The sequence below is a fragment of the Geotrypetes seraphini genome, chromosome 8, assembly GCF_902459505.1.
Source record: "Geotrypetes seraphini chromosome 8, aGeoSer1.1, whole genome shotgun sequence".
In the NCBI taxonomy this organism is placed as follows: Eukaryota; Metazoa; Chordata; class Amphibia; order Gymnophiona; family Dermophiidae; genus Geotrypetes; species Geotrypetes seraphini.
In genome coordinates, this window is record NC_047091.1 from 13,247,200 (window position 1) to 13,270,299 (window position 23,100).

At 40.8% G+C, this 23,100-nt stretch overlaps 1 protein-coding gene across 2 annotated transcripts in view; it reads left to right on the forward strand.

Moving 5' to 3' along the window:
* The first annotated feature begins 110 nt into the window (after positions 1-110).
* The window catches only part of RLF (RLF zinc finger), a 91,417-nt gene continuing 68,427 nt past the window's right edge, over positions 111-23,100 (forward strand). Inside the window, exons 1-3 of one of the 2 annotated variants that reach the window (XM_033955429.1) lie at positions 111-379; positions 18,753-18,863; positions 22,536-22,690. In XM_033955429.1, the coding sequence (XP_033811320.1) occupies positions 18,852-18,863; positions 22,536-22,690 (167 nt within the window). In that variant the 5' untranslated portion in view covers positions 111-379; positions 18,753-18,851. The remainder of the gene's footprint in view (positions 380-18,752; positions 18,864-22,535; positions 22,691-23,100) is intronic. The other variant, XM_033955428.1, reaches the window with a different exon arrangement.

Below are 23,100 nucleotides of genomic sequence, written 5' to 3' on the forward strand. Positions count from 1 at the left end.
GGGATTTTTCCCCGGCACGACCGGGAAGTGATACGTTCCCCCCCCCCCCGGCACAGCCTCCGAAAAGAAAGTCGGCGGCCTCCACGCGCCACCGAAACTCCTTCCCGCCCGCAGCGCCTCCGACTCCCCTCAGGCTTTCCTGACGTCATCAGCGGCTGCCGAGGGTCGCGCGGAGCGCGTCGGGTCACGTGAGGCGGTTGCCTACGCGCTGTTTGGGAGAGGGAAGATGGCGGACGGGGAGGGGTGCTGTGCCGCTGAGCGCGGGCAGATGCCGCCGGTTCCGGCCCTGCAGAGCATGCTGCGAGAGCTGGAGAGCGAGCTCCGGAGGGGCGAGGTGGCCGAGAGCTCGTCGCGGAACTACTGCCGGAGTTTCTGTCAGGTACGGGGGGGGGAGGGAGAAAGGGGAGGTGAGAGGCCCGGTGCTCCCTGAGAGAAGTGGGGGGGGAGGGATAGCGGTCCGACGCACTGTAGTGAGGCGCCCGCGAGAGGGAACTGAACAGGAGGAAGGAAGGCGCTGTGTGGAGCGAGCGCGGTCTTGTGCAACGGACGAGCCCGTGCCGCCCCCTCCCCGCCGCCCGTGGAGAGAAGAGACTGGTGTCCCGAACAAAGGGGGGAGGGTCGCTTTATTCTAGGTCAGGGTCCCTTGTAAGAGCTGAGGACATTTTATGCGCTGCTGAGAGTAACAAAAAAAAAAAAACAACAAAACAACGGCGGTTGGTTTATGGTAGTTTCTCGGGGGGGGGGGGATCTCCCGACCAACGGATGCGGCGCGTTATGGGTTTTTTTTTTGTTTTGTTTTTAAAAACTACCAAGAATGTTCCCCTTTTTTTTTTTTTAACGGTCAGTTCTGCTCCCGTTTGTTGCTCGCTCTCGTGTGTTGCTCGCTTTTGATTATTGCATTGCACCCAGCGTCTTGTTGTGATGCCATCGCCGCGTTTTGTGTTGCCATTCCGGGGCGACCGACGTTTCGCCGTTGTTTCTTTGAAGTCTAAGTGGCGTTGGTCCCGATCGCTCTTATTCTTGTCCGTAGTCTGGTAGCCTTTCATCTACATCTTTTGTTGACTTTTCTTTAACCCCCCCCCAAAAAAAAAACAAACAAACAAAAAACAAAACAAAACACAAAAACCCACAAAAACATAAAATAACAACAACAAAAAAACCGGAGTGCTTGTCTTACTTTAGAATAGTTTCACTTTCTTAACGGGTTTGTGTGTTAACATGTTTTTGCAGTTTTGGGAAAATTATAAATTTAAGATTCTTATCTACATGAGCAGTGGGTGGGTGTAAAAATAAATATTCTATATAAATTAAGCGTGAAGGATTTTCGGCACACTTAGATATACCTGGACATTTAAAATATAATGATGGCACAGAAATTGAAATACTTTGGTACTTGTATTCCTGTGTACTAAAATGTATATTCATATGAAAACTTAGTGCTTAAGACAAAAACCCCAAAATGTATTGTTAACGTTCATTGTACTATGCTGTTGACATTGGCATCATCAGTAAGGATGGTAATATGCAGATGAACACTGATTTCTGGTGTCAGATTTCATAACAGTGTAGTCATGCTTTGCTAAGTTAGCAAGATTGTCATTATAAATGCAAATGTTAATAATAGTATGTTACCATAGTGGGAAAATAGTGAATCTGATAATTCTTGTCAGTGTAGTATTATGGATTTAAAATTGCTATCAACAATAACACCACATAACTAACAGAGAAAACTAACAGCTTTATTTCATTTATTATTTAGCCTATCCTTTGAAAACTGCTCCAGACAGGCTGCATACAAATGTTTATGAAATACTGTTGTTATATTGGTGGACTAATCTGTGAGGGTTTCTCACAGAGGGCTCAAAAGTTGTGGGCTTTTTATTTAAACAGGCCCTAAATATTTTAAAATATGTAAAAGCCTGAAATGCTACTTTTTGCATGTTTCGGTTTGAAATAATAGTATGAAAGGAATGTTACTTAAGACCATAACTTAAGAATAGTCATGATTGGGTCAGATTAAGGGTCCATGTAGCCCAGTATCATGCTTTCTGCAGTGGTCAATCCAGGTCACAAGTACCTGGCAGAATCCCAAATAGTTGGTATTCTGAAAGAGGTCATTTACACGCTGTTTGTGCACCTTCCTACTGCCTAAAACTAGGTGTCATTATATACCCTTTAGGGCAGTTCTATAGCGGGGTGCTTACATTTGTGTGTGTGCGCAAATGTACAGAATACTGGCATTGATTCACCCGTGTGCAAATACACTATTGGCCAAAATTGTGGAAATAACTAGCATTTTAGGCATTACGCTTAAAAAAAAAATGGCTATAACATCATAATTGTATTTAATGCATAAATTTTCAAGTAATAACAGAAACTCTGTAATCACTTAAGACCAGCATAATAATTGGTATATTCACAAAAATAATTCTCTTCATAGGCTATCCAAGCTAATAATGATAATTTGTCTAGTTATCCAATGACTTCATCAGTATCACTAGTATTGCGTTTCATATCCCTTAGCCTTGATTACTGCCTCACATCTTCTTGGCATGCCATCCACAAGTCTTTGGAGATCAATAGGTGTCATTATGTGGAATCAGGAGTTGATTTTTGCTGCTGTCAGCTCATGTTTGTTGGATAGTCACTTTGCTGCTACTGCTCTTTTTTATCTGGCCCAGAGGTTCTCAATGGGATTGAGATCTGGGCCATTTCCCAGATCTAGCAAATCAGCCTTGTTCTCTTTGAACCAGGTGAGGTATTCTTGGCTGTGTGGCATGGGGTACCATCCTGTTGAAAAATGAATAGTCGACTGAAACCAAAGATGTCTCTGGCTGAGGGCAGGACATTGGGCTGAATGAACTTCTTTATGTATTTGTCAACTTTAATACTCCATCAAACACCTGCAATCAACCTAGAACATCTCTGGACATTCAGCCTCAAACTCATAGGATGCTACATGGTAGCAGTAGTACAGTCTGGCTAGCAGTCCTCGCTTGGTTGCTGACAAACATAGAGAATACTGTCACTGCTAAATATGGATATTTGGGTCTCATTGCTCCACAACACCTTCTTCTACTGGTGTATGGTCCAGCTCGCATGCTCTTTAGCCCAGTTCAAATGTTTATGATGCTGAACTGCATTGAAAAAGGTCTTTTTCCTGGGAATTCTTGCTCACAGGCCTGCTTTCACTAGTCTTCGGCAAACTGTCCGGCCTGACACCAACACCCCTGTTTCAGCCAGTGACTTCTTGATGTCAGCGGTAGTTAATTTCCGTAGAGCCATTCTCACTATCCTATCAGTCTGAGGTGTTGTAACCTTTTTCTAGCCCCTTCCAGCCTTGTTTTTGATGCTTCTAGTCTCTTCAAAGTTCTTGCAGAATTTCAGTACCCCGGACGGTGATCAAACCTTGATCAAATTTGGCTTCAATCTCTTGGGAACAGTAGCCTTCTTTTCTTAAGGTTAGGGCTGTTGCTCTTTTTAGGCAACCAGTCAAGTTTCTAAGAAACTTATCATACAACTGTAATTTTAGTATATTTAGACAATTAATATTCATTTAATGCAATTATATCACAATTAATGAAAAATAACAATTCAAATTTTGTCATATCACACAACAGAACTTTAGACAACACCCACAAGCTTTGACGACAATAGAGCATCAAAATGAAACACACAACCTGCTGTACTGTATGGGCTCAAAATCTTGGCAATACATATAAAAAGAAACACAACCGATTGCTTACCTTTTTGATGTCAAATTATTAAGTCATTCCCAACCACAAAATAAAATTACTACACAAATATTACCAGTAATGTGTATAAACAATCAAAGAATGTTTATAAATATCGTATGTTGCAGGATTGATGGGTACAATTAGAGGGATACTATACAGAGCAAAATGTTTTTAAGTAAAAGATCACTTATAGGTCATTGACCTGAGAGGGCCGCCACGGGAGCGGACTGCTGGGCATGATGGACCTGTGGTCTGACTCAGCAGAGGCGATGCTTATGTTTTTATTAAATAAGTAACTGAAGCAACGGTTGAATAAAGTTCTGTGATCTCAAAAAACTCAGTGTTTTCACAATTTTGGTTACTAGTGTACACACAAAAAATGTCTCTATTCAATCTCAGTATGTAAGGGCATGCTTAATTTATGGGGCAATTTTATAAAGTGGCTTTTAAAAGTAGGCACCACTTAAGCATGTCAAAAGTTAGGCACTTTTGTGCATTAGACCAGGGGTGTCAAAGTTCCTCCTCGAGGGCCGCAATCCAGTTGAGTTTTCAGGATTTCCCCAATGAATATGCATGAGATCTATTAGCATATAATGAAAGCAGTGCATGCAGATAGATCTCATGCATATTCATTAGGGAAATCCTGAAAACCCGACTGGATTGCAACCCTCAAGGAGGGAGTTTGACACCCCTGCATTAGATGCTATTCTTTAAGGTAGTGCCATACGTAGTGCATATAATACTGTAGACCAGCGGTCTCAAACACGCGGCTCGCGGGCCGCATGTGGCTCTCCAGGTTTTATTTGTGGCTCGCGGTCTGGACGCGATCAACAGCATTTCTCTTCCCCTTTCCCTTCCTTTTGGAGCAGCAGCGTGTCTGGCTGGCTCGTTCCGTTCAAAGCCGCGGGTTGGCGGCTCCTCGCGCTATCTACTCCTGCATCGGAAGCCTCTCTGACGTCACAACATCAGAGAGGCTGCAGACGCAGGTCCGGATCTCGCAAGGAGCTGCCACCTGGCGGCTTTGAACGGATCGAGCCGACCAGACACGCTGCTGCTCCACAAGGAAGAGAAGGGAAGGGGAAAAAGATATGCTTTTGCTACATAGGAAAGGGGGACCCTAGGGAAATGCTGCTGCTGCTGTACAGGGAGAGGGAGGGAAAGGGAAAGAGAAATGCCTCTCCTGCACAGGAAATAGGGAAGGGAAAAGGTGCTTCTGTTGCTGCTGCACCCAATTGGGGAAAGAGAGGGAAGGAAGGAGAAGGGAGAGGAGAGGAACAAGAGAAGTAGCCAAGTTCATGGGAGGGAGGGAAGGAAAGGAGATATCAGACCATGGAGGGGGAGGGAGAGATGCCAGGGCATGGGGGAAGGGAAGGAGACAGATGCCAGATCAGGGGAAAGGAAGGAAGGAGGGAGAGAGAGAAAGCAAGGAAAGAGATGCCAGACCATGGAAATAGGACGGAAGAAGAGAGAGATAGGAAGGGAAGGTAAGACATGGAAACATAGATTTTGAAAAGAAAGCAGAAAAATTGAACATTAAGTTAATGCCAAAAATGGATGCAAGGCAGTAAGTGAAGATGGAGAGAAAAACAGTCAAAGGACAAGAAGGCCCTGGAAACATAGTTGAAAGCACAGAAAAATAAAGTCGCCAGACAACAAAGGTAGGGAAAATGATTTTATTTTCAATATAGTGATTGAAATGTGCCAGTTTTGAGAAAGAAAAGGTATTGAACTTTAAATGTGAGTGCTGCAGAAAAAAATAGAGTACTTGGAGGGCCGCAGAAAAAATAGTTAATGTCTTATTAAAGAAATGACAATTTTGCATGAGGTAAAACTCTTTATAGTTTATATATCTTTCCTTTTAACTGTTAAAGGAAAGTTTTATAAACTATAAAGAGTTTTACCTCATGCAAAATTGTCATTTCTTTAATAAGGCATTAACTATTTTTTCTGGGGTCCTCCAAGTACCTACAAATCCAAAATGTGGCCCCGCAAAGGGTTTGAGTTTGAGACCACTGCTGTAGACCAAGCATGTCACTGGATGCACTTAGGCATGCCCACTTATGCCTGCCATTGACAAGGTACAGGAGGCCAATGTTGACCTTATGTTAGTATTCTACAACAGAATCTTGATGCTGAGATGTCATAGAATTGACACAGAGCGCATAACGATGGGGCCCCTAGCCTGAGGCACCAAGTTGCGGAATTGCCCCACAGCGAACTGAGAGGGAGCCCTACAACTGCACTGCTTCCTGAGCGGGGTGGTGCCCCAACATTATTGTTTCAATTGCAAGGGACAGGCAGATTCTCTGGAGACCTGCAGAGCTTCCCTGTCCCTGACTACTGAAAATGTGATAATGAAACAGCACCCCTCTAAACTGTCATTTGGGCAGCTTCAGCATCTGGATATCCACAGCCATACCAACTGTATGGCTGGTGTAAATGCGGCTGCCCAAATGTAGGTCTGTCCATACCACATTATGCTAGTATTCCATAATGGAACCTAGACACCCAGGTTCCACCATGAAAGGTGCCCCCACCTCACATCCTTGGGGGTGCCTAAATGGAAGTGCCCTGCTATAGAATTGCCCTTTAATTTGCAAATTTAAATGCTCTAACAGTGTGAGTTCAGTTAGTTATGGGAAAATGTAAGCACCCAAAAAAGTTAACACTTTGACCTCTATTAACTAAAAGGCAACTTTTGTAGTGTGGTAATGTCTCCAAAACAAACCCAACTCCTAATAATATAAGGAAAGCCATATCATGCCAGTCCAAGGTTCATCAAGGCCAGCATCCCGTCTCTGATAGTGGCTAGTTGGGCAGGTACTTTCTAGATCCCAAAAGGTTGATCTGTTTCATGTAGCTTATTTCCAGGGATGACTAGTACTCGAAAAGGGGTAGCAAAAGTATTGGAAAGGCTATCTGGCTAATAATTTTTATGGACTTTTCCTCCAAGAATTTGTCCATAATCTCATAATAAATTTCTGCAGATCATATACTGTGTGAAAAATAAATTCTGTGATTTTTGTCTGCTAGTCATTAGTTTAGTGGAGTGTTCTCTTATTTTTGTCTTGTTCAAGAAGGTTAAACAACTGTTCCTCTAGTTAACCTTTTATCCCACTCATTATTTTATACATTTCTGTTACATCACTTATATCATCTATGCCAGGGGTGTCAAACTCAGGCCCGCGAGAAAATACCAAATGTCTACTAGAGCTGGCCCGCCAGGTATATCAATGTAGGACAGGTATACTATCTTCACGATGTGTCAGTTGTTTTTAGACCTTTCACTTTTATTTATTATTTTTAATCAGGTTTTAATTCATCATATGACCATCGATTTCTTTAGCATTTTTTGTGCCACTTTTTGCTTATGATTATGGTTGTGACTATGGCAATTATCATGTGACACCCCCCCCTTTTTAAATTGCCGCTGTTTTTCGAAACGGGTTTACTTTTGGTTTGCTTAACTCAGAGCGCTACAGATTGTCTCTACTAGGTAAGAGTTGCCATGGCTTTATTTCATTCTTTCTTTTTATTTTTAACATGCACATAGTTATTTTAAGTTATCTTAAGTTCTCATAAAATATTAGCTGATGGTTTTTATGTTTTTTATAGTCTATTGCCACACTGCGATGGCTACACTTTTTTCACGCTCTGCAGCAGACTTTTTATTTATGCATTTTTAAACCTTTTCACACGTAAGGTTTTGTTATTTATTTTTCACTATTTATATTATACATTTTTTGTTGGGTTTTAGTTTATTATGTGCCCGCGGTGCTTCTTAGGCCACTTTTGTTGACACTCTTTTAGTTTATTTTGCCAAACCTTGTCCTTAAACATGGTTAGAACCACGGCACTTGTTTTTGTTGGCCCGTAACTTTGCCAAAGCTTTTAAATTTGGCCCACTGTGTATTTGAGTTTGACACCCCTGCTCTAGGCTGAGAAACCATGACCTGTTTAGCCTCCTTTCATAAAGGAGGGTGTTCTAACCCCTTAATTTTTCTTGTCACTTTTCTCTAAAACTTTTCTAGTTCCACTATATCCTTTTTTGAAATGGGCAATCAGAACTGCACACAGTACTCAAGGTGCACTGGCACCAAGACCCTATATAGAAGCCTAATGATATTTTGGGCTTTTGTTCTCTGTTCCTTTTCAAATAATCGCTGACATCCAATTTTCTTTTTTAGCAGCTGCAGTCCACTGAGCTGGAAATTTCAATATGTTGCCCACAATGATGCTTAAGATCATTTTCTTGGTTAATGACTGCTAACTTAGAGCCCAGCATTTTGTACCTATAGCTGGGGTTATTTTCCCCTCTTTGCATCACTTTTGAACTTGTCCACGTTACCCCCCCCCCCTTTATGAAGCCACATTAGGGTGTTTTATCGCCAGCCGCAGCAGTAAAAGCTCCCAGTGCTTATAGAATTCCTATGAACATTGGAACTTTTACTGCCATGGCTGGTGATAAAAAACCCAAACACGGCTTCATTACTGGTTGTGTTAAAATCAGAGTTAGAGAAACAAGCTATTTTAAAGTTGTATTTCATGAAAAAACAAGCTTTGTTTTGTGGCCAATGAGTAACAGTTTTCCCCGATGTATCTAAGCGGACTCATTTGAAGAGGAAGCAGTTTCTGTTGCTCAAGCGATGGGTATGACCTTCTTAAAATTCCCTTGCGAATGCCTTATCTTGTATGCAAGTGATAAATGTGTTTTTGGATTCAGTCCAGTTAGATGGTTTCCTTAAAAATAAACCTTTGCAGATAGTTTCTTGATTTCCTTTTTTTTTTCTTAGCTTGGGAGGATGTTTGACATTGAAAAGTGAACCACATGTTTTTGCCTGTTAAAGATATTCATATTTAGTTTAGTTACTTTAATGTCCTAAGATTCGGTACGTGCGGCCAGAATAATGTGGACTAGATCATTGATGATGATTATTTTCTTTTGTATTGTTTGATGTGTATTTGTATATGCTGATGTTGAATTGATATTCCTATATGCTTGCTAATTAATTGTAATAAAGAATAAAAAATAAAAATAAAGTAAAATATATAAATTGCATCAATAGTTTCTAATCTACATCAAGAAGGAACTTTGCTAGAAAACAGAGAAATCACAATCTTCCTGTATTAAGAATAAACAAGCTTGGAAAAGTAACTTTTAAATCCTTAATATACCTGACTAACACTTCTAAATAGTCAAACAAAGAAAGGCAAGGGTGGTGTCTTTCCAACTGGTAAAGAAGTTTTTATTAAACAATTAAAAAGTGGCTGGGGAGGATTAATAAAAACTTCTTTACCGGTTGGAAAGACACCACCCTTGCCTTTCTTTGATTGACTGTTCTTTCTCAAAGGTGAGGTGTTCTTCTGCTTTAACACTTCTTTTTGGGGGGAATTCTTAACTTAAACACTGCGTACCAACAAATAACAAAAGGTAACATTACAGTGCACATCACAGAAGCACCACAGAACCCTCAACATAACCCACCAATGTAAGCAGTGAAAATGATGAATGCAGGCAATAATGTCTCTAGGGAAATCCCCCTTCTTCGAACCCAACGTATGGTGAGCCCTATCCACTTTCAGGGTGCCCGGGTCAGAGACAGAATCCCCCTCCTTAGCAAAGAGAAACTTATACAGCTCTTACACCACGGCCGTGACATCTCTATACTCCCCTATATCTTACACCCCGGATCTGTACATTGTTCCGCCTGGACCTGTTCTCCAGGTCCTCCATTCTCGCACAACAGTCCAGGAGATCTTTTTGTACAGCCCTCATATTGGTAGTGATCACTTGCACTGCTTCCTCTTGCTCTCCAATCTGCCGTTTGGTATCTTCCACCCTGTCCAGCAGGTCTGCAGAATCTTGCCAGATCTCCTTGACTGCATCTTTGATTTTGCTCTTTACAGCCGCCACCTCGTTTTTTTATGTCCGAGGCCCACTGTTGTAAATCGGCTTTAGTAAGAGCCGATGGGGAAGCTCCCCGTTCCGACTTGTCCTCAGAAGCGCTGTCTCCCGACTCACGCGTGGACATGCTGGAGGTCCCGTGCACATGGCGGAGGCCTGCTTTCTCTCCTCCACACTACAGCTGTCTCCCCTTATCTGTCTTCTTCCGGGACGGCATGATTCAATCGCGCTTGGTGTCTCACACCCCCGGCTCTCCAACGTACTCAGTAGGTGGACAATAAACAGTGGGAAAAGTGAGGCAATATGCTGCTGAGAGTCGGAGCTAGTTCCCTAACCCTCCATCTTGGTCGGTGCCGTAAGCCCTGTTTAAACACTTCTAAACAACAGAATTATCAATCATTTTTTTTATCTAAAAGAAAATTCTCCAAATGCGTGGGATCTGAACCCCCTCCAAAATATTTCTATTACTAGAAACAAGAAGAATGTCTTTAAATTTTTTTAAAAACAGTATACAGTAAAACCTTGGTTTACGAGCATAATTCATTCCAAAAACATGCTTGTAATCCAAAACACTCATATATCAAAGCAAATTTCCCCATAAGAAATAATGGAAACTCAGATGATTCGTTCCACAACCCAAAAACTTTAATACAAAATACTGTATGTACTTGTATTGCAAGACCTCGTTCGTTTAGAACAGTCACTACACTCATGCAGTGTCAGAGAGAAGAACCATCGGCTCAGTTCTGATGTTGTGATGTGTGTGTATATACAAGAAGGATGCCTTCCATTGAATAAATTATCTAATTGTCTTTGGCGAGGGAAATTGAAGATAATTGCTTCTATACAATATGACCTAGTCTTCCTGCTAGAACCATATTTGCTGATATATAGGGCACACTTTTTTCCCCTTAAAATATGAGGGGTGTCTTATGCGCTGGTAATCAAATTATGAGTTGAAATTTCAGTCAGTCTAAAACTTCTGGTTTATATTAATATACAGTCACGTTGTTTCTACTCTGACGCTACGAGGTCTTACAAGTACGTACTGTACACATGTGTCACGTTTCTGGGTTTTGAGATTGAAGATTAAAAGGTACCTAACTACAGGGTTCCCTAGTTACATTTTTTTGTGGACATACATAACTATAAAATTTGTACAGTAAATCATGGAAATTCATGAAAAATGGTAGAAAACTTTTTTTCTTAAAAATGTGTATTAAAAAGGGGTGCGTCTTATATGCCACTGCATCCTATTCACTGGCAAATAAGGTGATTAAATCAATTCCACTAAATATGACACTTGGTCATATAGAATATTAAAAATCATAATACGAAGCTTAAAATAAATCCTTGCATTTACTGGCTACCAATGTAATTTAACAAAATATTGTGTAATTCTATCATATTTAGAGATGGAAAATATTACCCTCACTGCAGTATCCTGTTCAGTTTGTAATCATTTCAACAATCCTTTAGCATATCCACTTAGGTTGAGTAGATCTGGAGACAGGAAACATTGTTATAGCTTGACCACAAACAACAAATCCTTTTTTTTTTTTGAAAACTGGCTTTCAAAACCAACATTTTTTTGAGCTTCTGTTTGAAAAGATTACCAGCAAGGTTGCTTTTTTGAAATAACATCTTGATATTACTCTAAAAGTTTTGACAAATCCAATATCAAAATTAATATCACAAGCTCCTTCCTGACCAAAACACCTTAGTTCCTTGAGGAGGATAATATATACTATTAACATTAATTAAATAAACAGAAATCTGAAGGATATCTTTAAATACATTTGGGAAAGCTCTAGAAGAGCTAGGAATGGGTAACAGGAAAATGTAATAAAAGCAAATTATATGCTCTAGAAACCTTTTCAAAATTCTCCATTTGATGATGAATAACTAAGCTGTCCTTGCTAGCAGCCTGACAGGTGGAAACTTGAGGCACCACCTTCTTCACCTTCAATTCAGTTTTAGAGATTGTACTATTCTGTTTAGCTTAGTTGTTGCTTTTTTAGTAAATTTAGTTAAATTGATCAAACTATCTTGAAGTGTTCTTTCCATTTGAGAAACAGCCTGTGTCACATCATTCAATGAAGTGTCATGTGTTTTAAATTTTGCGGTTGTTTCTTTTAAGGAAGGTAGAGTTAAGGTAACTGCTGTTGGTATTTAAACATGGTCAATTAAATTATTCCCATGACTAGAGAGAATAGATATGGGAGAGAGGCCAGCCAATGGATTGCTAGGCCCTGTTGGTGGCTTATGCTCTCTATAACAAGGGCATTACTCATCTCCCTAATTGCAGCTGGTGAAAGAAAAACATCCAAAAGAGAAACAATTCTTACAGATGTAGAAACAACTACTGCCATTGGTTGTAAATGCTGATCCATAGGTCCTTTAATTGTTCCTGAGGCCACATCTTTGCTCCTCTCTGCTTTGCGTTTCTCTATGGAGAGCAGAGAAGCACACTCCTCATGCTCCAAAAGGGTGGTACCTGTGTCTTTGGTCACAACCCTATAGGCATGTGCCCATAGCCACATGCAGTGGCAAGGACACTGAGATATAGCTGGAACAGAGCCCCTTAGATGATGACTCAGCAGCAGGGGGTCTACTACAGTGCCTGACATCAAACCTCCTCCGGTTCACCAAAGCTTTGGTGTCTTTTAAGGTCTCCTCAAGCGAGATGGCACCTGGACCTGTTCTTAAGCTGAAGATTTTGCTACCAATTTTCCAGTACTTTCTAAAGGGGCATTCTGTGATTCCTCTTGCCATTCTTGTCAGCTGCCTGTTTTCCCATCTTCCTGTGAGGATTAGACTTCTCTCAATTTCACAGACCTTCTTTTCCTGACGGGTCCACAGGTGGGCTTGCTTGTGAGAGCGCTGTTTGGGTTGCTAGTGACACCCTTGTATGGAGGACAGTCTAGGTTCCTTTCTTTCAAGAAAGCTGGAACTTTTCCTCTTCTATTCCCTCTGAAAGGATGGGATGTCTTTCTGGGTATGATCAGGGATGCTGACCTCAAGGACGGCTTTTGACAGTGCTGGTAGTGTCCTTCATGTACAGAGGCTGGGGAGTCTCTGTAGATGTATGGACGCAACGAGCCTCGGCAGTTGAGTTGTACAAGAGGGACCTTGACAGCGGCCTATCCAGCCTTTCCTCTAAGATTGCAGTCACCTGTTTGACACCAGGTGATGTGGCCCAGTCTTTCCAGCAGTGTGTGGTCCCTTTGGCTGCAGTTCCTTGGGGCACATTGCTTTGGCTCCCTCTTTGGCATCACTCCTATCATGCCCGCTTATCTGGCATGCTCCCTCTTGGCATAATTTCCGGTTTTGGTTCTTGACACCTTGCAAACCTCTCTTTCTGCTGCGGTACATGACGCCTTAGGCCTCTTTGGCCCTGTTTCATCTCTGGATAAGCACCATCTTTTGACCAGCTCTCTGTCTAGCAGGAGAATGGGACACCTTTTTCTGGGTTGGGCACAGCTCCTTCTCTTGAGCGGCCACTTCTAGAGTCTAACTTCCTCTGTGCAAAAGGTGATGAGCAGCTCCTTCTTGGGAGCATTTTCTTTTAGGGGTACTCTCCACTTTGCCCCTTGGGGTGCAGCCTTTACCAACATGGCTCCGTTCTGGATGCCTACGGCCGAATGATTCCGACCCCTGCCATAGCTCAGCTCCATTTTTAAGCTTAGAGCGTGGCACCTTATGAATGGAACATCTTCTCAGGAGGTAGAATGGTTAGCTGATAACTTGTCCAACTGAGCTTCCCCACTGGAGGTAGAGTGCATCCTTGGCTGCAGTGATGATGCAGCTCTCTAGCTGTATGTGGAGTGTAACTTCGGCTGCATGTGGAATATGACTCCCATCTTTGGATGTAGAGCATGGCTCCCCTGGACTGATTTGTCCAGCTTTGTCTTTTGATGTTGAAAACGCATCCACTTGTCAGCAGAAATGCATTTTTAGAGGTAGAACACGGTTCCAATTGAAGGTGGAGCACAGCTCCTTCTTTGGATATACAGCACAGCTTCTCTTGCTTGCTTAGCACAATTTCATCATTGGCGACAGATGCAGCTCCATTTGGTGGTTGGACATGGCTACACCTTTTTAATGTGGCGTAAGGCTCATCTTGTCTGTTTGGTGCAGCCCCAGGGTGCAGCTCCATCTTTGGTTGTGAAGTATGGCTCCTTTTGGCACAGTTTCGCTGTTTGTTGAAGAGCATGGCTCCATTTGGCTGTTTGGCCAGCCTCCATTTTTGGAGCTGGAGTGCACATCCACTGGCCTGCTTAGAGTGTCCCCTTCTGTGGGGAATTCCTGCTGGGTACATTTATATCTTCAGATGTAGGGTGCTGCTCTGGATGCCTGCTTGGCACGGCTGCATCAGGTATACATGTACATAACGTTCTTTTCTCAAGTTTCTTCTCCAGAGTAGGTGTATTTAGATTCTGAAATCTCTGTATTTAGTGTAGACTGCTCTATTTTGGTAGCCCTGCTCTGTGCTGATCTCAAATCTTTGTTTTTCTGTAAGTCTGGCTTCCAGATGTGGATTCACTGTGCCAAATGAGGGCCTTTATTTATTCTTGCTATTTTTCCTACTGTTTGATGCTCAATGTTTCTTATGTTGTTCTCTCCCCAATCTACTCTTCAGTCTTTCTGTATCAGGGTGGATTTAATTTAAATCAAATCGATTTAAATCACTAGTCTGAAAGACTTGATTTAAATCATGGTTTTCTCATTATATTCATTGCCAATCAGTACTGCCGAAAAAAGGAATACTGTATTTGCTTATTTCACCTCTTTATTTCTTCATAACAACTGTATCAAAATGACGGTAACATGTAGTAATAATAACAAATATTTTTACTCAAATATGACAGTTTCTCAAGGCAGTCTTTAAGAAATATGATGAAATCAAAATGTTTACCAACCCGAAGATCCTACTTGTTCAAGCATGTTTCTTTTGTCATCTTTATCCTAGCACTTTTCATGATATTTCATTCAGGCAACTAAGCCTTACATTTCTTTGTTACAGTTTACATTTGTTTGTTTACATTTTGCAAGCTTACCTGACTTACCAATAGATAGAGGAACTTCATTAAAATATTTCCAAACTGGGTCTCTCTTATGACCTGCTGCCATCTAGGTTACTCCTTCAAAGAGAGAATAATATGATAAACCTCAGGCTATACACATAAAGATCCAAAGACTTATGGAGCGTTCTGCTTAGAGCAGGGGTGTCCAATGTCGGTCCTCGAGGGCCGCAGTCCAGTCAGGTTTTCAGGATTTCCCCAATGAATATGCATGAGATCTATTTGCATGCACTGCTTTCAATGCATATTCATTGGGGAAATCCTGAAAACCCAACTGGATTGCGGCCCTCGAGGACCGACATTGGACACCCCTGGCTTAGAGGGTTTCACTTTAATTTTTACTACTTGCCCCTCCCTCCTCTTAGCTGCTATAAGGGGTTGATTTTGTGTACATCGATTTACAAAAGAACAATGGGGATAAGTAAGGTCTTTTTCCTAACTATATATTTTATTACATTTTTGCTGTGAAGAAACAGCATGCTTTCTCTGCAGACATAAATTCACAAAGTTTTGAGAAATGCAGAACCAAGCATCTGTGATAATATATTCTAGATAGAAAAATTGCCCCATGACATTATGAATGGATTAATGGAATTTATTTACCAAAAAATGTAAACATTGCATGAATGTACAGCCTCATGCTACATAATTAAAAACGAATCCTTATTTCACGATGAATAACTTTTGGACTATAATGTATCTTCAATAGAAAACTATCTTTAGATAGATTCTCCTCCAAAAAGCATTTTTTACTAAAATACTTTTTTGAGGAGAATCTATCTAAGGAAAAATTATGTTCTTACCTGTTAATTTTCTTTCCTTTAGACGCTGCAGATGAATCCAGAGCACCACCCTTTCTGGATATTGTGTCGGTTGTTTCTTTTGCAGCTTTCGAAGTTTGTTATTATTGATGGTTGTATTCTGTATTATTGCCTTTTGAGATTTGTTATGGGACAGAAGTTTTTTACATGCTATGCCTATTGATGGTTATGGATGCTTGGGCAAGGAGCTATACTGGAGATACAGGAGGAGTGCCAGCCAATAGGGACCACCTGTTAATCAGTTTCTCTATCTCTGCCTGCTAGTAGATGTGTGCTATCCCATTGGTCTCTAGATTCATCTGCTGCGTCTAAAGCAGGGGTGTCTAACCTTTTAGCTTCCCTGGGCCGCATTGGCTGAAAAAAATGTTTCTGGGGCTACACAAACGCGCAAACGCTGCAGCAAGGCAGAGGAGGGAGCCAGCAAGACGGTAAACACCCGGGGGCAGCGGAAAACACTGCATCGCCCTAGACCAGGGCCGCACAAAATATTTCACGGGGCCACAGGTTGAACACTTCTGGTCTCAAGGAAAGAAAATTAACAGGTAAGAACATAATTTTTCCTTAGATAGATTCTCCTCAAAAAAGCATTTTATTAAAAAAAAAATCTGTTTTAAATTTTAAAAATGACCTTTTTTAAAAAAAAAAAAAAAATCATCTATTTTTATCCACCTTGTTCTATATAGTAATTCTACCCCAGTATTCTTTCTTCATTCTGATAGTCAGTGTATTCTGTACCTGTTTGTTGTAGTCTTATGCATAGTGTGTTTCTTCAGGCTGATACTGAAAACCAAGTATGATCTCATAAGTGGTTTTGTTTCAGTTTGAAGAGCTGTAAAATATGTGAATTCTAATCATTCAAATCACCGAACAGCAAGAATTTATGACTGGAAAGGGGGTGGGCTTGAGCAGGTTGGGTGGGGGTTGTGTTTAAAAGTATTTTGGAGAGTGGCAAAATTCAGCAATTCTTTGATTGAATGCCCCTTTACTATATATTAGAGTTCCTTTCTATTATGTTTTTAGTTTTGTAAGCTGCATAGTTTGTAGCGGTTTAGTAAGTAAATAAATGAAATTAAATATATCTTTGTGGAAATAACATTTCCTGTGCCTATACCACCTCAGTTCTGTGGTCTCTGAAAGTGAGTTCTGCGTCTGACCTGCTTGCTACCTCTTTCTCCTTTTAATGCTGTAACAGCAAAAGTCTTTCCACCATACTTTATTCTTTGCTACCTTTACTACTCTAATTTCCTACGTCTCTTAATATCGCTAGATATTCTCTCCTATGATGCTCTTTGAGATCTTTCTATCTATAGTTTTTATTTTTTTGTGGCCCATTGCTCTTCTGCTTCACCTACATTATTCCATCTTGCTAATTCCTTCTTAAAGTTTACCAGAGTTGGTATTTTTGAAATCCAGGACTTGGTCTTTAAACACTGTCCTTTGTTAAAATGAAAAGAAAAATATGTAAGTGATGTCTTTCTGTCATCATTTCTTTGCTTCCAGTTGGCCTCCTTGTGCAAATCCTGGACGTGCAACATGAACCATGTCTTCTGGTCTAGTATGGCCCGAATTTCAAGTTTAGAGAAATGAGGGATCTAGTAGGCCTCACCTTTGTTATGGTAGCGTTTTTTCCCCTAGTTGTTTGGCCCATAAGGGGAGAGATAAGCTCGTGTAGTTTCTAGACGTTGCACAGCAATCTTTGCCCACTTGCTGTGGAAGGCTGTTGTCTGTTAGCTTGGCCTAGGTCCATGATTTCAGGTTCCAGTCCTGGGAGAGTTGTAGGTGCTTTGTTGCCAATCTGGGGCACCCATCTTCACTTTGTCCTCATAGGTCTTAATGTGATATTTTCATTCCCATAATTGGGGGTGAACTGTTGGCTCCTATCGAGGTTCTCTCTCCTTGGTGCTGGTTCAGCATTATGTGCACATGATTCTATCTTGCCGCATTTGGGGCGACATAGTCTGTTTCTCCAGATGGTGAGCGCACTTCACCTATCCCCAACCCTTTATGTCATGTCTGTATGTCCAAATTGGATTGTGAGCTCTTCCATGCAGGGACTGTCTATTGGATGTCAGGGTGTGCACTGTGCAAGTGCTGTGTATGCCTTTCAGCACTATATAAGTGATTAAGTAGTAGTAACTTGGATGCTTTGCAGGAAGCAAGGCAAGCTTTGTCTAGCAGTTCGGCTTGCTTCCTAGGTCTATATGTCTGGCTTAGAGTGTGTGTCTGCCTAGCTCTATCACATGGTCCTCTCTTGGGGAGTTAACGCTCTGGTCTTCCTGCATGTTCCCACTGGCTCCATCTTGGGATATGGCGTGTTGTTTCTCCTGGAGCTTCCGTATGCCTCCACCTCTGGATGTGAGAGCTGTTTCCCTGATGGGCCAGAGTGGCTAAGTCACTGCTGTTAATTTCTCTAGAAGTTCATAATGGTTTACATAAGAGAAATAAGAACAATATCAAATAATTAAAATAACAGAACAAATTACAACTTGTTCAAAACATATTCCCTAAACAAATATGTTTTCAAAGATTTCTTAAAACTCTTATAATTTCCTATTAAACCAATTTGATCTGGTAAAGTTTTCCAAAGTTTAGTTGCCTGATATGCCCATGTCTGAGTGAACACTGAAATATTTTATCCTTCTTACCTTTGGAAATTGAAAAAAGGATTGCTATCTCAAACTACAGAATTTGATTTTCAAATAACATAATAATAGAGGCATATAAGTAGGAACATCTCCTTGATGTATTTTAAACAACGTACAAAAAAATTTTAACTGATTTTTGGCTTCAACCAGAAGCCAGTTTAATTTCAATATATACGGTGTGATTCTATCTCCTTTTTTCCATCCAGATATAAGCCTAATAGCTTGTCCTGGATCGGTAGTGTGGAATGTTGCTACTCCTTGGGTTTTGGCCAGGTACTGGGGACCTAGATTGGCCACCAAGAGAACGGGCTACTGGGCTTGATGGCCATTGAGGCTATTATGTCCATGCTCAGTATTGTCCATTTTTTGTGAGGTCTGTGAAAGAAATAAATAATCTTTAAACCTCCAACTTTATCAAGACAACAAAACAAATTAGTGCAAGAGGGGGATCCAAAGCAAAAAGAAACAGCCTTTACAATGATAACTAGAAAAAGTGTAAATTAATATTGTAGCAAATGGCGTATTTCATCTTCTTTGTATTTTTTTTTTTTTTTTTTCAGCTATGATCTCCCTGCTTCTCTGAAATGACAGCTAACCATAATTGCCTGACACATCAGAGGTCTTCTCCACTGGATGAATATGACTGAAATTTGGGAAGAATGGTGACTTTGGTAAGAGACTTTTCTGCCAAATCTCAGTCAAATCCATGTAGTGAAATTATCCCTGATACATGAGCACAGAACTGTTTTTAAGTATGCTTATTAGCCATGGGGAAGGTACCTAAAAGGGTGAAAAAAAATCAAATGATATGGCCTTGTTGGGTTTTGTTTTTTTTTGGGGGGGGGGTGGAAGGGGTCCCCCCCAATAAAAAACAAACCCCTAACCCAGGTGACTAAACTGAGCATCGACAGCATAGAGAGATATCTGAATTATCGTACTGCTCAAAATGAGAACCTTCTGAGATGGTTTATAAATGGTATACTTGAAACTTTGATATTTAATAAAACATTTATATGGAAGCTGTAACAGGAAGGAACTCTGATTTAGATTCCAAGACTGAGTTGTTTTTCCAGATATGCGAGACCCAAAGTTTACAATTAAAGCAGATAATGTAGCCAGCTCATTTTCAGTCTTCTTCAATATAGCTTTTAATTCCTAATAATTTTATACGCCACTACTATAAAGAATAGAGATCTATGTTTCACATTTAAACCCTGGCATATCCATATCCACCTTATGTCATCAGTAAAAGATGAATTTATTATCTACAGTACTTCTTGCGATAAATATCAGCGTAACTCCCCTTCAGTTTTCACCAGCTGTTCGGGATGTTTTGGAAGCTTCAAGGAAGCCTGCTACTAGACAATGCTATTCCCAGAAATGGACTAGATTCTCTACTTGGTGTTTTTCTCAGCACAAGGAGTCTCAACATGCCTCCTTATCCTCTGTTTTGGACTATCTTTTGCACCTGTCTCACTCTGGCCTCAAATCTACATCGATCAGGGTCCATCTTAGTGCAATTGCTGCTTTCCACCAGCCTCTTCAAGAGAAACCTTTCTGCACATCCTGTGGTTTCCAGATTCATGAAAGGTCTGTTCCATGTCAATCCTCCCCTCAAACCGCCTCCAGTGGTTTGGGACCTCAATGTTGTTCTTTCTCAACTTATGAAGCCTCCATTTGAACCTCTTAATAAGGCTCCTCTGAAATTTCTCACTTGGGAAAGTGGTGTTTCTCATTGGTCTCACTTCTGCCCGTCGAGTGAGTGAACTTCAAGCATTGGTTGCGGATCCGCCCTTTACAGTGTTTCATCATGACAAGGTGGTCCTTCGCACTCATCCTAAATTCCTCCCCAAGGTGGTCTCGGAATTTCATCTGAATCAATCCATTGTTCTTCCTGTGTTTTTTCTGAAGCCGCATTTTCATCCTGGCGAATCAGCTCTTCACACTCTGGACTGTAAGCGTGCTTTGGCTTTCTACCTGGAACGCACCAAGCCTCACAGAACTGCTCCTCAACTTTTCATCTCCTTTGATCCAAACAAGTTGGGATGCCCTATCTCTAAGCGCACCATCTCCAACTGGATGGCAGCTTGTATCTCTTTCTGCTATGCCCAGGCTGGATTACCCCTTCACAGTAAAGTCACAGCCCATAAAGTCAGAGCAATGGCAGCCTCTGTAGCTTTCCTCAGATCGACACCGATTGAGGAGATTTGTAAAGCTGCCACTTGGTCCTCGGTTCATACCTTCACCTCACACTATTGTCTGGATATCTTCTCCAGACGGGATGGACAGTTTGACCAAACAGTGTTACAAAATTTATTCTCCTAAGTTGCCAACTCTTCCTCCATCCCATTGTGGTTAGCTTGGAGGTCACCCACTAGTGAGAATACCTGCCTGCTTGTCCTGGGATAAAACAATGTTACTTACATAACAGTTGTTATCCAGGAACAGCAGGCAGATATTCTCACGTCCCACCCACCTCCCCTGGGTTGGTTTCTCTGCTAGCTATCTGAACTTAGGCGACACGCCCGGTGCATCGGGCGGGAAGGCACTTGCGCATACGTGGTGTGGGCAACTCGAAACTTATAAAAGTTTCTACAAGCAAGTATGCTTGTGAGATGTCCGCATTGGGGCTCCGTTGGATGACGTCACCCACTAGTGAGAATAGCTGCCAGCTGTCCCTGGATAACAACTGTTACGGTAAGTAACATTGCTTTCTCTGCACAGTACTGTGAAATACATTTTTGAACTTGGTATAATTATTCTTAATTCTAGCATAGATTTCTGAGTGGAGTCTCTCAGAGAGAGAAAGAGATAATGGTTACTGTGGATGGGCAGACTAGATGGGCCATTTGGCCTTTATCTGCCATCATATTCTTTGAGTCCAAAGTTTGTTCTTTTTCTTTTCTTTGAACATCAGTGAAAGGCTGGAATGTAAAAGATAAATGAAGCAGGAAAATTAGTTGGGAAAATAGGCAGTGAGGTAAAGATAAGGACTGGGAGACAGATTTTAAAATGCTGATCCTTTTACCCATTTGTGGTGCTTTTTTAAAGAAATAAACCTTCATACATTCACATTGTACCCACACACAATCTCCCAAACTAACTGCAGCCTAATTTTCAGGAGAGGAATAATGTTTAATAAGTCTTATATATCACCCTTAGTGTAAGAAACATGGCAGTTTACAAAAATCAGGAATATATAAGCTAGAAACCAAAATAGTTTTCTCATAAGCTTCTTTATTTTATGGATCTAGCCCAAAAATGAAATGAAACAGCTTCTGCATTCAATAGATTTTTTCTCAGCTCACCTAGTATCGCTGAAGATCCTCTTCATAAATTGCTGTGTAAAAATTTGGAATTCTGTAAATTGAGACTAAGAATTTCTTATTCACAAATGTTCTAACCTAATGTTTTGCTAGAATGGATTCTTTTGACCCACTGATGTGACCTGTGCGAGTCTTGAATTAATTAAAAGTCTTTCCACCACTTTCTTAGTGAGTTTTCTGTTGGATCTAGAAGTATATCTAATCAGTGGTTTTATGTGACTTCATTTTTCCTAACAGTTGGAATATATAACCCCTGATGCAGTCAGTTTTATGCTGAAACACAGCTGTGTCGGGTCCAGACTTTTCTGCCACTTATCGCTTGATAATTGATTAATAAACAGAATTTGGTTCCATTTGTTTGGGATCACTGCCTCTCTTTGTTGGATACTTATGTAACTTATGTGCGTACTTTCTGTAAATGTTAGGGGGCCTATTATTGAAAGGTCACTTTGGTCTGCCACAAACCTTAGAGACTTGAAGAAAGCACAGATGTTTTGTTCAGCATATGCAGACCCTGAGCCCCCAAGCTGGCAGCTTCAGAAGTCCCGAAACTAGGAAGTTACAGTGATATTTATACATTTTCTGGCTAAAAAACTGAATGCTAGAAAAAACTAATCATGTGTTACTTTTCTTAACAATCATTGGTCCTAAGCAGGTCATTAGCAGGTCACTTATCTAAGCCCTGCAGTCTTTCTGTTACATGTCCAGGAGGGCGGAATACAATACTATGTATGCTGAGATAACCATAAGAAGGTAAAACGCCCAGTGCAGGCAGGCTAGAACATTAGATAAGTCAGGTCTACAAATAAACATAATTCAGCATTTTATTAAGGCGAAAACTTAGTTCAAGACTCAGGAAAACCAATCCCAGACTCCTTCATTATAAATAATCATCTTTATGGGCATCAAGTAATTTTTGAGAGGGAAATTGGAGGAAACACTCCCAGTGGTAATGATTTTGTACATATTTTCCTTGTACACAAGAGATTTATTAAAGTTCAGCTTTTTTTTTTCTAGGTATTGCTACAATATGCTGATAACCAAAATGGATCAGAAAATATATTGCCTCTTTTGGAAGTGTATCGAATATCCATACAAAGCTTTGCTTATGCACGGCCGTATCTTACTACAGAATGTGAAGATGTTCTTTTAGTACTTGGAAGACTAGTCCTGTAAGTAAATTTTTCTTTTAAATTGAAGGCTTGTGTAGACAATAAATATCAGCAGAGAAATATATTGTAGCATGATTTATCAAACATAAAGGAAATTTCCAAATAAAATACATGCTGAGTCTTAGAACATGTTCTTTAGGTGATATTCTAAATGTTGCTCATAATAGACCAAATTCTTTTCCTTGATTCTCACTTATTAGTTGTTGCTGTTATATATTTCACTTCCCCAGTACTAAGCTGCTGTCTTGTAGGTTTGTCTTGGACCACCATTTGATGGGTGGTCTCAGATTGGATAACTGGTTTAGAGCTTATAAAAAGGCCAGAAGGAATAGCTGAAGAAAGAACTAAAAATGACCTCACAGCTTAAATGATTTGCTTGAATTTGAATTTTAGCTCAAAGCAAGTTAAAA